The sequence below is a fragment of the Podarcis cretensis genome (assembly GCF_951804945.1).
Source record: "Podarcis cretensis genome assembly, chromosome: 11".
Taxonomy (NCBI): Eukaryota; Metazoa; Chordata; class Lepidosauria; order Squamata; family Lacertidae; genus Podarcis; species Podarcis cretensis.
Genome location: NC_137180.1, coordinates 3,989,776 through 4,005,257, shown reverse-complemented (window position 1 = coordinate 4,005,257; position 15,482 = coordinate 3,989,776). Strand labels below are relative to the sequence as shown.

At 40.8% G+C, this 15,482-nt stretch overlaps 1 protein-coding gene across 4 annotated transcripts in view; it reads right to left on the bottom strand.

Moving 5' to 3' along the window:
* Positions 1–15,482, bottom strand: part of PCSK5 (proprotein convertase subtilisin/kexin type 5) — a 161,271-nt gene that overhangs the window by 77,597 nt on the left and 68,192 nt on the right. For all 4 annotated transcript variants that reach the window (XM_079996045.1, XM_079996047.1, XM_079996048.1 and 1 more), the window contains exon 6: positions 136–224. In XM_079996045.1, coding sequence (XP_079852171.1) covers positions 136–224 — 89 coding nt within the window. The remainder of the gene's footprint in view (positions 1–135; positions 225–15,482) is intronic.

Here is a 15,482-nt window from a genome sequence, read left to right as displayed (position 1 = left end):
TTATCCCATCGATTGGCTGCACTGTGTCTAGCTTTAGAGTGTTTTCTCTCCCTCGTCTGGCTTATTTCTGAACAAGCCTGCTTATGATTCTGCTCTTAGGTTTTTACATTAATCATAGACAACAGTTACACTTACCTCCAATTCTGGCATTATATGCAATTCCAACTATGCAGTGTGAGTTGTTTGCACTAGCTGCTACTTCTCCAGCACAACGGGTTCCATGCCTATAGGAATAGACGGATATTTTAATATAAGTACTATTAACCACTAAGAGAGAGATTGTATTTAATACCATTGATTGTGTTCATCTTCAGCTGCTATGTGTAAGATGCCCCAGTCTGAAACATGCACTTTAAATATATATACACACCACCATGTATGTTTAGAATTCATTTAAACTTTTGCTTCAGGCACTGCTGCTTAGTCATAATCCTTATCATTCCAATGATGTCAAACCCAGTAACCAAAATTATGATTTTGCTTTTAATCAACATGTTTAGACAAGTGCAGCACGAACACAGCATGTTCTAAGAACATATGGAATTGATATCAAACTTTAAAAAGTATCACACATCTTAAGCAGATGCTTTTAGGACACCATCATTATAAATTTTAAAAAGCACTTCAATCTATAATAAATACGGCTATGAACACTTCCGTGCCCCTTGGTCTTACTTGCAGCCTCCTCCTTTTCAACCCACTGGCTTCTTATGGGCAGGGAAGTACCACTGTGCAGAGTTCCAAGCCTACAAAGTCACCCTTTCATTTCAACAGAGACTATGTAAAAGTACTTCTTCCTGTGTGTATCAAAGAGCACCTGTGGCCCTGAACAGGAACTCTTCAAAATAACTACTGCTGAATTGTTAATCTCCCCTTCTTGGACAAGGTTCTTAAGTGAATGGTCAAAGACCTGATCTATGCACACTCGGAGGAAACTGTTTTCTGGATCCATTGCAATTGAGGTTTAGGTCCGATTTTGGCCCAGAAACTGCTTTAATCACCCTGTATGATAGCCTCTGTCAAGAGAGAGACAGGAGAAATATGTCCCTGTTCATTCTACTCAATCTCTCTGTGGCTTTCAGTGCCATCAGCCATGGTATCCTTCTGGAGCAGCTGCCCGAGTTAAGGATGGGTGGCACAGCTTTGCAGTGGTTCTGGTCCTATTTGGATGGCCATTTCCAGAGGCCGGTGCTTGGGGAGGGCTCTTCAATATGAGTTTTCTTGGGGTTCAGTTTTATCACATACAATGCTTAACATTTACATGGAACTGCTGAGTTGGGTTATCCAGAATTTTGGAGTACATTGTCAGCAATATGATGGCACACAGCTCTACTTTTCCTTTACATCGGCAGGTGTAGCAGTGGGTGTGCTGGACATATTACACTGATTGTGGCTCAATGGCACTGGCTGCCAATTGGTTTCTGGGCCCAATCTGAAGCACAGGTTTTGGCCTATAAAGCCTTAAATGGCCCAGGACTGCAATACCTCAAGGGCCCCCTTCTCCATATGAACCTATCCAAACCTTGCAATCATCAAGGGAGGCCCTTCTTCATGTGTTTCCTCCACAAAAGGCCCTGGGAGTGGGAACACAAGAGCAAGCCTTTTCTGTGGTGGCTCCCCATTTGTGGAAAACTTTCTCCAGGGAGACTCACTTGCACTTTCATTATCTGTCTTTAGGTGCCAGGTGAAAAATATTCTCTGAAATGTGCTGATTAACATTCTATGGTCTTTTAAATTTGTCGGGGGGGGGGATATTGGTTTGTTTTTGTTTTCCTATGTATTTTGTGTTCTCATTTTGGCTTTTTATGCTGTGAACTGCCCTGTGATCTTTGGATGATGGGTGGTATATAAACTTAATTAATTATAGATAGCAGACAATCAGATAACCAGCTGTCTAAGTGACCTTGGTGGTGGTTTTTGCACCAACATAGATGTTTGTTTGGGACGCAGGTGGCGCTGTGGGTTAAAGCCTCAGCGCCTAGGGCTTGCCGATCGAAAGGTCGGCGGTTCGAATCCCTGCGGCGGGGTGCGCTCCCGCTGCTCGGTCCCAGCGCCTGCCAACCTAGCAGTTCGAAAGCACCTCCGGGTGCAAGTAGATAAATAGTGACCGCTTACCAGCGGGAAGGTAAACGGCGTTTCCGTGTGCGGCTCTGGCTCTGGCTCTGGCTCTGGCCAGAGCAGTGATGTCACGCTGGCCACGTGACCCGGAAGTGTCTCCGGACAGCGCTGGCCCCTGGCCTCTTAAGTGAGATGGGCGCACAACCCCAGAGTCTGTCAAGACTGGCCCGTACGGGCAGGGGTACCTTTACCTTACCTTTAGATCTTTGTTAACACTGGAGTTCTGGAAATCATGGTTTATTATAACTATGAAACAACTCCATATCCTATTTTAAGCATTCATACTGTGGAACATGATATACTAAAGAGGCCCTTGTGTCTTCTTGACCTGGTATACAGTTTTCACATGTAGACCACATTCACATCATATATTTAAAGTGCTATGATACCCCTTTAAACTGACACGGCTTTCCCCAAAGAATACTGGGAGCAGCAGCTTGTTAAGGGGGCTAAGAGCTGTTAGGAGATCTCTATTCCTCTCCCAGAGCTACAATTTTGAGAGGAGTTTAACAATAAGTCCCTCTGCAATGAATCAGTATAAGAAACAACAGAGACTTACTGGACTACAGTGATACTGAACCAAAACTTGTGAGAAGATATTTTGGAAAGCACAGAGAATATAAGAGCCCTTCATATTTGTCACATCAAAGAACTAGTTATGTCTAGTTAGTATTGTTTTAAAACATGAGCAACGTATTCATGCATCTATAAAAGCATAACACCTCCCCATTTAACAAAATTGCAAAACTTTTAGTTAAATATTTTATGTATGAAAATGAATTGCATATAATCACTTTATATTTGTTTTTATAATTGAGATTTTGGTGCTTTCCAAAGTAATAAATATTATAATTTTACTGGCATTTTAAGCCTTTTATTATGTTCAATTCTGAAATCCATGTTTATAAAATTTTCTGCTTGATTAATCTCTGTTGTTTGCAATTATCTTTATTTTTCAATGTTGCTTAATGCTAACAAACCCATTGAAGTATTCTGAAAATGAATACTAAAATGGGGGGGGGATTTTAGCAGTAGGAAAACAATTCTGAGAGGATGATAAATTGTCACACATGAGTAACATATTAGCATCATGTAACCAAGATATGTTACTACCCAACAGTACAAAAACTCACATTTCTAAAAGCATTAAAAAGATAAGTATGAACTTATTTGTGCAATGTTTCCCTCGAGTTGCTCAGAGCAGTAGCATAGCATTCTCAAATGATCTCTCAGCTATGAACAAAAGGAGAGCCCTGCTAGAACACATCCAGGGTTTATTTTGTTCACCATCCTGTTTCCTAATGCCAACCAGATGCTTGTGTTCCCAAGTCACTGGTATTCACAGGCAGGCTGCTTCTGAATTTAGAGGTACTATCCAGTCATTGTCCCATTTTAAAGCTATCTAAGTGAATGACCATCACATCTCATAGCAATGAATTCCATAATCAGTGTGCTAGATTGGCTAGGTGCAGGTCAGGGCCGGGCCTACATAGCTTTACAGGCAGAATGCCATAAGGTGTTTTAAAGCCATTTTCTTCATATGTTCTTAGCACCAATACTTTTTCAACAGTTATCTCAGAAATATATTGTTTAAAAAAGTACTGATGCTATTTTTGTCCTCTGAACTCTACGCATTACAACCTTTTCCTTCATAGGTTAGTTTAAGGTTACCATATTTTTTCCAATGAATCCAGGGACACTTTTCAACTTCAATGGATTTTGTATGGGGAGTGATTTGTAAATCCGGGGACTGTCCCTGGGAAACCCTGGTAACCTTAGGTTAGTTCTCACTATGCACTGATGGTAAAAGCAACCCAACCTCTTCGGTTACTTGGGTCTGTTTATGTCAGAATGTAGGCTGATGCAACAGATCAGCAGAGTTATTCTGAGATGAAGACGCTCAGGACCTGGGAAATCTCATAGAATAACTAGGTGACACATTCATGTATTATGTATAATAACTACCTCACTTGTTACAGAATGTATTGCCAGGTTGCTCTCAAAATGTTTAATTAAAAAGAAAAAAAGAAACCTGATCCATTTTGCGTTTGTGTAAGATTTTAGTCTAGGCAGAAAGTCAAGGTGTAATTTTTGCTGTCTCAACTACCTGACCTTAACATTCATCCTTTCATTATACACAGTTAGCCTGTTTACAGAGCATACTTCTACCAGATTTTTTAATATTAAAAAAAATCTAATCCAATATAGAATTTAATAAGCAGAACTGCTTTTCAGTCCCACATATATGCTGACCATTCTTCACTCTTTTAAGATAATCTTTTATTTCCACCAGATGTAAAGGAGAGCCAAACTAGACATGACCTTAACTATGCAGTTCTGCCCTCAACGCAGGTCCCCCCCTCCCAAATTGCCAACATGATGAGACTAGGAGATGTTGATGCAGACTAGGAGCTTATGGTGTAGGAACAGGGGAGCCTTAAGCCTTTGCAATGGTGCCAGACTTGATGTGGCTGCCTTTGAAAGCAAAACAATTACTCCCAAAATATAGAAGCTGAAACACGTGTGCATTTGCACCACTTTGGAGAGAGGCAGGTGGGGAATGGAGCTAAATTCGCTCCCTTCCTGCAGCTGGCAGTCGCCCAAGCCTCCAGGAGCAACACTACAAGATGGCCCCATGCTACTCTGAAGAGGGATTCTAGGGGAGCTCCCCTGCTGCCCCCAAACCCCTCATCAGGACAATGCTACATCACACAGCGTCATTCTAGGAACCGTGCGAAAGAAGAGAATGAGAGCCACCAGCTGGAAGGCATTGGGAAAAGCTTCAGTAGTATTTTGCCCTAATTCCCCACCATCACCAACCATGAAGTATGATTGGGAAAGGAGTTCAGACCTTTCTGTACCCACAAATTCAAAGTGATTTTTAAAATAGAAATAATAAATAAATAAATAAGCCTTTATTCATAATTATAAAGGCCATGAAGGTGAAAGACTGACATTAAAAGAAAAAAACAATCTTATTAGTCTGACCAACCACTTGAGTGATTTTTTTTTTTGGCAATATGATAAAGATAAACAGCAACAATTCAGTAACAAAAGTCAAACCCCTTATGAAGTTATATCAGTCTAACTGTTGATTTACTTATTTTAGGAGTTTTTGCAGCAATGAAGGCATTTGCAAATAATACTTTAAATTTATAGGGTTTTTTTATTCCCGTTCCCTGGTGTATGCTGTGGAAACGAATTTGCATACAAAAGAATTCTGGCAAAAAGCAAGTCACAAATATTCATGTTATTAGCTGTCTGCCCCAAGTACGTCAGCAGTGTTTGTGCAGCTGTCTTGGAAAAATTTCAAGGGATTATGTTATTTTCTTCTGCCCTCTCTGTTCACCACAGCATCCACCTGCTGCCTTGGCTGATAACTTCCTTAGAAGCAGTATTGGCATACACAGCATCACAGAACACAGCCTTGTTCATTTTTTATGAAAAGGGTGCTACCATAGTTGACAATAAACATATACTCAGCACCTAATGGAGGATAAACATCTGGCAGGGATGCCAACAGATAAAAGATTTTTAGTTAACAATTTAAAATAAAATCTCAAGTCCCAAAATATAATATAACTATAGGAATGATCAATTAAAGTCTCTGCATCAAGAATGTTGGGAGAAGGGCGGGGAGGGTCCATTAATTTTATTTCCACAAGAAAGAGGGAGTTTAATAATAATAATAAAAATTAATAATAATAATAATAATAATAATAATAATAATAATAATAATAATTTGGGAAATGATTAATTATTTTGATGATTAATTAAAGTAGCCGCTTCAGAAATTAAGATTTGGAGGAACGGGGAAACAAACAGTATCTTTCACCCACTGTATGGATGAAATGTTCTTGAAATATTATTTAATAAAAGTGCAGATTGGGAATTATTAGTTCTCTTTTGACTTTTATTTATATAGCACCATCACTGTACATGGCCCTTTACACTAACAGAATAAGAATTCTATGCTGAAGGGCGTATAATCTAAAACTACAAATATAAATAGTACAATAAAAATTAATAGTTAAAATGCACGCTTCACAAGTCATTACATCAGGTATACTAAAACAGCCACCCCCAACTGGAATAGATGATAGGTGATTGATTGATTGATTGATAATGCACACACAACCCCCCTCCCCGCCAACTATATTTTCCAGTGTAGAAAGTCAGTAACAATTCTGCTTATAGTTTATAGCTGGGAAACACTTGTTTAGTGCTAGGAGCTGTTGTTTGGAAGCTTCCTAAGATTCAAGGAGTTCCTCTGAATGATTATTTACAGTGTTAAAGCAAAAGGAATTCCTGTGCATTTGTGAAACAAGGGCAACAACAGAAAGTCCTCTACAGTGGTACCTTGGGATGCGAACGGGATCCGTTCCGGAGCCCCGTTCGCATCCTGAACAGAACGCAAGACGCAACAGTGTGTCTGCGCGTGCGTGAGTCATGTTTCGCCGCTTCCGCGCATGCACGTGACATCATTTTGAGCGTATGTGCGAGCGGCAAAACCCGGAGGTAACGCGCTCCATTACTTCAGGGTTGCCACGGAGCGCAACTCGAACGCGCTCAACCCGAAGCACATTCAACTCGAGGTATGACTGTATAGTGTTTGTGCTTTCGGACACCTTTATATCAATACAGAAAAATGTAGTTTTGATGGAATTTGAATGAGTAACTAGAAATGTAAATGTAAATCGTCTTACGAAATTCGCTCAGATGACCCAAAGTCTTTAAGGAGAATGTGAGACAAAGAAAACAAAACATATTTCTTTATGTGAATGGCAGTATGTGAATTATGAGAAGAAAATGGGAAAGGATGGCATCATGGTTCAGATATCAGACAGTAACAATATAGGTTTCTGTTTGTTTTTAACATTGGGTATATAAGTAGTACACACAAAACAGGTGGTAGCCACAATTCACTTGGAAAATTTGTCATTTAAAAAGCATGTTCCTAACCCTCAGGATTGCTGAGAAAAACATGTCAATGTCCTGCCAATTTCTGCTGAAGCTATACGAAAAAGAAAAGGAAAGGAAAAAGAGAACATTAAGAAACAAAATAAAAAAATTAAATAAATAATAATAATAATAATAATAATAATAATAATTAATAATAATAAATCCTTCCAATAGCACCTTAGAGACCAACTAAGTTAATCTTGGTCTCTAAGGTGCTACTGGTCTCTAAGGTGCTACTGGAAGGACTTTTTAAAAATTTTTAAATTTAATTTAATTTAATTTATTTTGTTTCGACTACGACAGACCAACACGGCTACCTACCTGTAACTATAACACTGAGAATTCTAGTGCTTGGTTGTTGGAACTTCTTGCCTGAAGCACAGCTATTTTCACCTCCCTCCACTGCTGCCAGAACATCCCACTGCCTTAAAAGAACTGTATCCCTTCACGGTTGTATTCTTTTCCAGATATTCCCCCAAAAATCCTCATAACAAATTCAGGTCACATAGCCAGAAACACCCAACTGTGCAATTCTGCACATTTTGTGAGGCATGCAAGTTAAACACCTTTTGTATTCCAAAACTTCTACACTTTAATATATTCCCATTGCAGAATTTGTGTTTTGTGATTGCACAATTCACAATGTTTTACTGCAGAATTCTAGGCTGGATCTACACTGATCTACAAAAGCGCTAAGAAAAAAATATTACCGTATTTTTCGCTCTATAACACGCACCTGACCATAACACGCACATCGTTTTTAGAGGAGGAAAACAAGGGAAAAAACATTCTGAATGAAACAGTGGATGTATCATTTTTGGGCTTCATGCTGTGGCCACAGACATGTGATCTGATGGTGAATTTGGGGTGACCCAATGCAAAAATCCTGAGAATTCCTGTGGATCCATGCTTTGTAACCACGTTTTTGCACCATTGCAGCCCCAGGCAACAGTGGGTGCGTGATTTTTTTGGTGCAGGCTGTAGCCATGGACATGCTTTGTGATCTGATGGTGAATTTGGGGTGACCCAATGCAAAGATCCTGAGAATCCCTGTGGATCCATGCTTTGTAACCACATTTTTGCACCATTGCAGCCCCAGGCAACAGTGGGTGCGTGATTTTTTTGGTGCAGGCTGTAGCCATGGACATGCTATGTGCTCTGATGGTGAATTTGGGGTGACCCAATGCAAAAATCCTGAGAATTCCTGTGGATCCATGCTTTGTAACCACGTTTTTGCACCATTGCAGCCCCAGGCAACAGTGGGTGCGTGATTTTTTTGGTGCAGGCTGTAGCCATGGACATGCTTTGTGATCTGATGGTGAATTTGGGGTGACCCAATGCAAAGATCCTGAGAATCCCTGTGGATCCATGCTTTGTAACCACATTTTTGCACCATTGCAGCCCCAGGCAACAGTGGGTGCGTGATTTTTTTGGTGCAGGCTGTAGCCATTGACATGCTATGTGATCTGATGGTGAATTTGGGGTGACCCAATGCAAAGATCCTGAGGATCCATGTGGATCCATGCTTTTTAACCACGTTTTTGCACCATTGCAGCCCCAGGCAACAGTGGGTGCGTGATTCTGGGGGGGCAGGCTGTAGCCATGGACATGCTATGTGATCTGATGGTGAATTTGGGGTGACCCAATGCAAAGATCCTGAGGATCCATGTGGATCTATGCTTTGTAACCACATTTTAAGTGGGGAGCGAAGGAAAAACAAAGAAGGGACATGAGAGGGGTGTGCAGAGAAGCAGCTGGCTAAGAATGCAGGAGAGGGATTTAACGGGAGGGAGGAAAGAAAGGCAAATGTTTCCCCCTACCCAAGCCAGCCATCTCTCTCTCTCTTTCTCTCTCTCTCTCTCTCTCCCTCCCTCCCTCCCTCCCCCTCTCTCTCTCCCTCCCCCCTCTCTCTCCCCCCCCTCTCCCTTCCCCCCTCTCTCTCCCTCTCCCCCAGCAGCACCGGAGCACAGAGAGGAATTCCCCTCTGCTTGCCTGGAGGGGAGGGGCTTTTCCTGCTTTTGTTCCGTTTCAGCAAACACAGCAACGAAACAGAGGTGGGTGGGCAGTAAGACCCTGAGGCAGAATGCAGGAAAGCAGCCGCTTCCTCTTTTCTGATTTCCCTTCTCCGTGAAGCGCCGCGATTTGATTTTTGCCTGATTTTTCGGCTCCAGGGACCACACATTCGCTCTATAACACGCACAGACATTTCCCCTTCCTTTTTAGGAGAAAAAATCTGTGTGTTATAGAGGGAAAAATACGATACATAGCTGTCAGTGCAATTTTCCATTGATTTCTGTACAGTGCCCCCTGGTGTCACATTTTTATAATGCATTTATAACATTACCACTCACTAGTATAGATTAGTCCCTAGCGGCCCTGGCAATTGACTCAGTACACAGTGAACATATTCTACAGCAAACTGTAGTAGATTGTTGTTGTTTTAAACAGAAAAAATAGCAAAATCTTAAGGGAATTCATTCTGTGTCTTTGTGTTAAATATTATGCTCTAGTGTAGATTCTGCTGTTTTGTACCAGGCTGTAATATTAGACATCTGGAAAGGGAAATTTGTTTTCCTTTTAATTTCCCAAGAAAGCAATAAAAGAAGGATAAAAGGTGTGTGTATGTTTGGGTACAGGTGGAAGTTAAGTGTTGAGAGAGAGAGAGAGTGCACCCTTGGAGTTATGTTGACAGAAAATCATTTAAACGATGACTTTTGTCAACTACACGCGATCCTTTTCAATTTATCCTACTGGTAGGAATACTGCAGACAGGTTTTGAGCAAGTTCACACTGGAATATTTTGCAGCAAGGAAAAACCAAAACTAAGGTCCAAACTAGATACTATACCCCCCCCTTTTTATTAAGGAAAAATAGTCTTTTTGGTGCTGCATTCCTTTCACTGTCTTTTTCTAGACTAAAGCAGTACAGGGGACTGCTTAACTATTTCCCCCTGGGCCACCTCCCCATTCACTGCCCATCTAAAGCTGCTTTCCTCCCCAGAGAAGCAGAACTATATGGCTCTGCAGAGGAGAAAGCAGCTTGGCTGGCAGATTCGTATGGGGGAAATGGCAGAGGAGGAAATGATTGCAGATGCTCCCCTCCCCCTCTGGTGCTCCACTCATGATTGCAGCCTGCATCTGTTGTTTTTCCTTAAGAAAAAATGTGGAGGGAAAGTTGCACAAAGGTGCATGTGAAATGAAGCTTGGTCTTGAGATATGAGCTCAAATGGTTCAGATTGATTGGTTGAGGATTTCCATTCTTCTTCAGAGGACATGATAGATTTTTACAAGTATGAATCAGCTAAACAAAAACATATTATTCCCTAACATATCAGTAGGATGTCCACTTGGGAATAAGTATGTCTTAGATTGTTCAAGAAATTGTTCCTCTCTTTGCCTTTCTGCATTCGGGTGGGTGCCCATTACCAACGTAAGTCCCTCTAGCAGCTTCTGCATTCTCAGAGGAACTCCTAGGAGTCAAGAAGGATGTATCTGTGTGTGAATGAAATGAAAATAATAATTTAAAATACTCCCAAACTGTCTGACAGGAACCTGTGAGTTTACAGAATATTAACAGCCATTTAGCTCCTTCCTTTCCTTGCCATCTGCATGAAATTAAGCCAAGGGCTGCAGGCTAAATAAATACTGATGTTTCTGCCCCCCCCCCCCCCCGCCCCCAATTCTGCAAATGCATGAAAAGTTGTTTTCTTTGAGGCCAGGGGCTATTAATCCCATTTCTTAAAGCTAAATGAATGGAGCAACCCTATGTGTGTGAGAGAACCCCATAGCAGAGCTATGGCTCACTGTTACGAGGACAGTGGGTGGCAGTGAACTTTTCCAGCCCTTCTTTTGCTTTCATTAAACCTCTTTTTTGATTTTGATTTCCAGCCCCACGATCAACAGGAAGGAATTAATTGTGCCACGAGTGGTACAGCTGAGGGCTCTTTGGGGAATCTGTCAGGGGAATGAGGCAGTTTAAGGCTCTGCAAATCTTCAGCCATCCCCAACATACCCCTATTTGAGCCCCACATTCCTGGAATATCGCTGGCCTCCAGACTGTCATATTTGTGATTCAATCACATAGCAGAACTTTAGGTTTGCAAAACTAAATTGGATTAAAGCTCTCGGTCGTCCTAATGCAACAAACTTACTCTTTTTAAAAGCAAAACAGAGGGACTGGGGAAGTGCTGGGAGAATGTATTGGAAAGTGTGAGATAAATGAGCGATGAACAAATGCTCAGTAGACTAGATATGCCAACAGCTCCTAAGATGGCCTTTGGTCAGCTTTAGAATTGTACCAGGTCAGTTCTTCATACCAAGGCCCAAGCAGTCTAAGACCAAGGCAGGGCAAGGGGGCTGATGCTTAAACTGGAGGAAAACAAGCAATGGAAGTAGAAGGGCCCAAGATGGACTATTGGGAGTTGCAATATCAGGACAAGTCCAGCAGAGACTGAGCAGCTTTAGGCTAGTGCAGCCAAATTTCCCTTCCTGGTCATCAGGTGCTGTAGATGCCTACTCAACCTGAGTAGCCCCTCCTTCTGAATATATATTTTATTTTTGAAGTCTCCTTGCAGACACACAAGAGCTTATCCACTGATTTTTAACATCCCAATGGGTCCACCTTCATCAGAACTCCATGGAGAAAGTGGCAGAGTATGATCTGTGATGTGGTGTAGGGCTTTGTGGGCTGAGGCCATGATGGGTCCCAAGTTTCTTTCTCAGACAAAGTACCATATTTTTCGCTCTATAAGATGCACCAGACCACAAAACGCACCTAGTTTTTGGAGGAGGAAAACAAGAAAAAAATATTCTCAGAATGTCAGAAGCCAGAACAGCAAGAGGGATTGCTGCGCAGTGAAAGCAGCAACCCCTCTTGCTGTTCTGGCTTCTGTGATCGCTGCGCAGCCTGCATTCACTCCATAAGACGCACACACATTTCCCCTTACTTTTTAGGAGGGAAAAAGTGAGTCTTATAGAGCAAAAAATATGGTATATCCCCAATGTCCAGGTCAGGCTCTTAACAAAAACCAATTGAAGTGAACTCTGAATGTTAAATATATATTCAGTCACACACTATGTTCACCTTTCACTTCTTAGGATAAAATATTCATTGCTTGGATTCATTGTTTGTTTCTCTTGACCAACAAAATTAACTGAAGTTGCTCATGCTTTGTACAGAGTATTCCTTCTAAAGATTTCCATTCTATGTACAGAAATTATGCCAATCAATCAATCAATCATGCTTCCTAAGCAACAACATTATATTAAGAACAGAAATCAGACAACTAAACATTTTATAAGCATCCAATTCTGCATAGATGTTTAAGTGGAAGGTCTAAATAAAATTGCAAGGGGTAATTAGTTAAGCGTGATGTAAAAATTTCCCTGGAACCTAGCCTAGATTCTAATTTCAACACTTACTAACATTGCAGGGATATGGTTACATTAATGATAAGAAGGGCTAGTCTTACAGTCTATCCAGCAGATTAAATATCCAGCTTCCTAATGCTCTGGTAACTCAAGAGTTAGTTGCTTTGTTGTTAAAATGTCAATCTTAAAATGTGATTTTTAGTGAGATGAGAGATCCGGATATTGCCTTGCAAAATTCTGTTTAATGGCATATATAATTCATAAATCAGTTAAAATAAGTACTTTTTATTCAAAATTGTTAAAATAAGTACTTTGATTCAAAATTGTTTAAATCATTGTTTTGCTGGTTTCAATTCTCCCCATGCTATTTAGTTATAAGCAGCTAAAAAAGATCGCATCCTTTGTTCTATACTTGTGTAGACTAACCTGCTTTCTTAGATTCAACACTAACAACATAATCCCATGCATATGCCTACCTAGAAGTAAGTCTCATTGAGTTCAGTGGGGCTTATGCCTAGCTAAGTGGCTATATTATTGCACTTTAAATTTCGTAAAGTAACACTATAATTATGACTGCAGATGTGAACATAAATAAATGTTAACTGATGAAAAAACAGGTGATTTAAACAATGTATGCTTTAAAGATACATTTTAATATTATCTTGGCCTCAGTGTAAGTGCTTTCCTGTGACATTAGGGAAAGAACACTGAACAACTGTATTTCACATCATATTTTAATCCAATATATACTGGTCTACTAATTAATTTTTAGTACCTCGGGTTAAATACTTAATTCATTCCGGAGGTCCGTTCTTAACCTGAAACTGTTCTTAACCTGAAGCACCACTTTAGCTAATGGGGCCTCCTGCTGCCACCGTGCCGCCGGAGCACGATTTCTGTTCTTATCCTGAAACAAAGTTCTTAACCTGAAGCACTATTTCTGGGTTAGCGGAGTGTGTAACCTGAAGCGTATGTAACCCGAGGTATCACTGTATGCCCTTAACTACTACCTTTTAGTGCCTCTATTTTTTTCTGTATACTTTTTAAAAAGATGCTATTTTATGTGTTAAAAACATGTAGCGTCCTGGAATTGACGTCCGGGGGGGGGGGGGGGGGTCCGAAAGGTGGCTCTTTGTCCTAGATCTTAGGCAAGTCAGTCGAAAATCTTGGGGGTGTTCTGGTTTTTACTTTTTGAAATGTGGTAACCCTAAAACATGGTGTTTTGATATTGTATTTTTTCTTCAAAAATTAAGTAAAAAGTTATTCACAAAAACCCTTGTATCTCACACCATTAAGTGTAATCTTTAATCTTTTTTTTCTGTCTCACAGTAATGAAAGTAGTCTAAAAGTTAATATGTCCTTGCCTTATTGCCCAGCCATTAAATTTCATCCTCACTAATAAAAAATTGGAACACTTTAACCAGCTAAAACTTTAGTTGACTGATGTATTAATTAAACTGACTAAGGAGTAGGTCACTTCAAGCACAATGAAACCTACCTCTGAGTAAACATGCAGAGGATTGCACTGAACAGCTTGTAGCCCAAATTATAACATGATTTCTGTTTCTGACATCTTTATAACCCCTTTGAGGAATTGCAGTCTCTGAGAATCTGCTGCAATTTAGGGTGAGTGTACATAGCCTTTTCACCTCTTGTAACCTCAAGCTGTAGTCTCATAGAGATCCTGGCTTTCTGAATGACTGAAAATGAGGTCTAGCTATGAGCTGACATCTTTGTGGCCTCCAATTAGATTTTATATGAATCATTCACAAAACAAAGATCCATACAGATCCCTACTGAAAAGTAATTCTAAAGCATATTCCACTGAAAATATGGTTGTATGGATTTATGCTTGATTCTGGGAGTGCTTCCTGATTGTTGACTGTGCAGGGACAACCTTTTTGGACCAAAAGGCACATTTCCAATTTTGAGAAAGTGCTGTAGGCACCTGTCACAAAATATCTGCCATGGGGGTGTGGCATAACACAAAATGGCTGCCATTGGGGTCATGACATAACACAAAATTAAAGAGACTATAGTCACTGAGGCTCCCTCACCCCATCCCTGGACAATCTCATGCTTGCAGTGAGAAGTCATGTATGCCCTGCTGGTGCTGATTGGAGATCACACAATATTGTTTCCACACACAACTGTGCTGTTGCGGTCTAATAATAGGGAACATTCCACAGTACCAGGAAAAAAAAATACAAGGTGACCTCACACATCTCACTTACAAACGCTCACCACACACATGCAGACCACAAACACACATGCATTTGTTTTTCATGGACATTCATACACAGAGACCTGTTTCATTGCTTATGGCTGCGACTGCTGGCTTCTGGCAATATCTCATGAGAGATCCAGGAAATCTCACCTGAAGCTGCTGCTTGCTTCTCCAGTGGCAGAAGATGTGAGCAGAGTGCCTACAGGGGTGCCACCCCTTGGGATTCTGCCACCTGAGGCAGTTGCCTCAGTCCTCCTGATGGGCAAGATATGCACTTTGCAGATCTATAACCACACACACATATCTTCTCTCTGCTCAAGTGGATCTCTCACTCTCCAACAGACCACACTCACAAACAGACCACACATCTCCCCTCTCGCTTTCTGACACAGGCTCCATATGCATATCTCCCTCTCTTTCTGTCACACAAATACATACAGCATACTTAAGCACACTCTCTCACACACTCAGAAGAGCCCCTCTGCGAGTGAACAAAGTGCCTGACCTTTTTTGTTGTTGTTGTTAAAAAAATCTTTTAAAATTGGTCCCCACTCAGTCTTGCAACCTAACAGAATTATCATTACAATGATTATTTTCCAGAAGAGATTAAAGATATACAACCTGCATTTGCACTCTAAACCTGAATCTTGTTTTGTGTTCTTAACAAATGTACTCTTTCACAATACATTTATATTTGATGATGCAGTGACCAAATTACTTTCTAGAGCCTGCTTTGCTGATCATTATCACCCCAGTTTTGTTTCATCTGCACTGGCTTCCAGGCAGTCTCCAGGCAAAATTAAAAG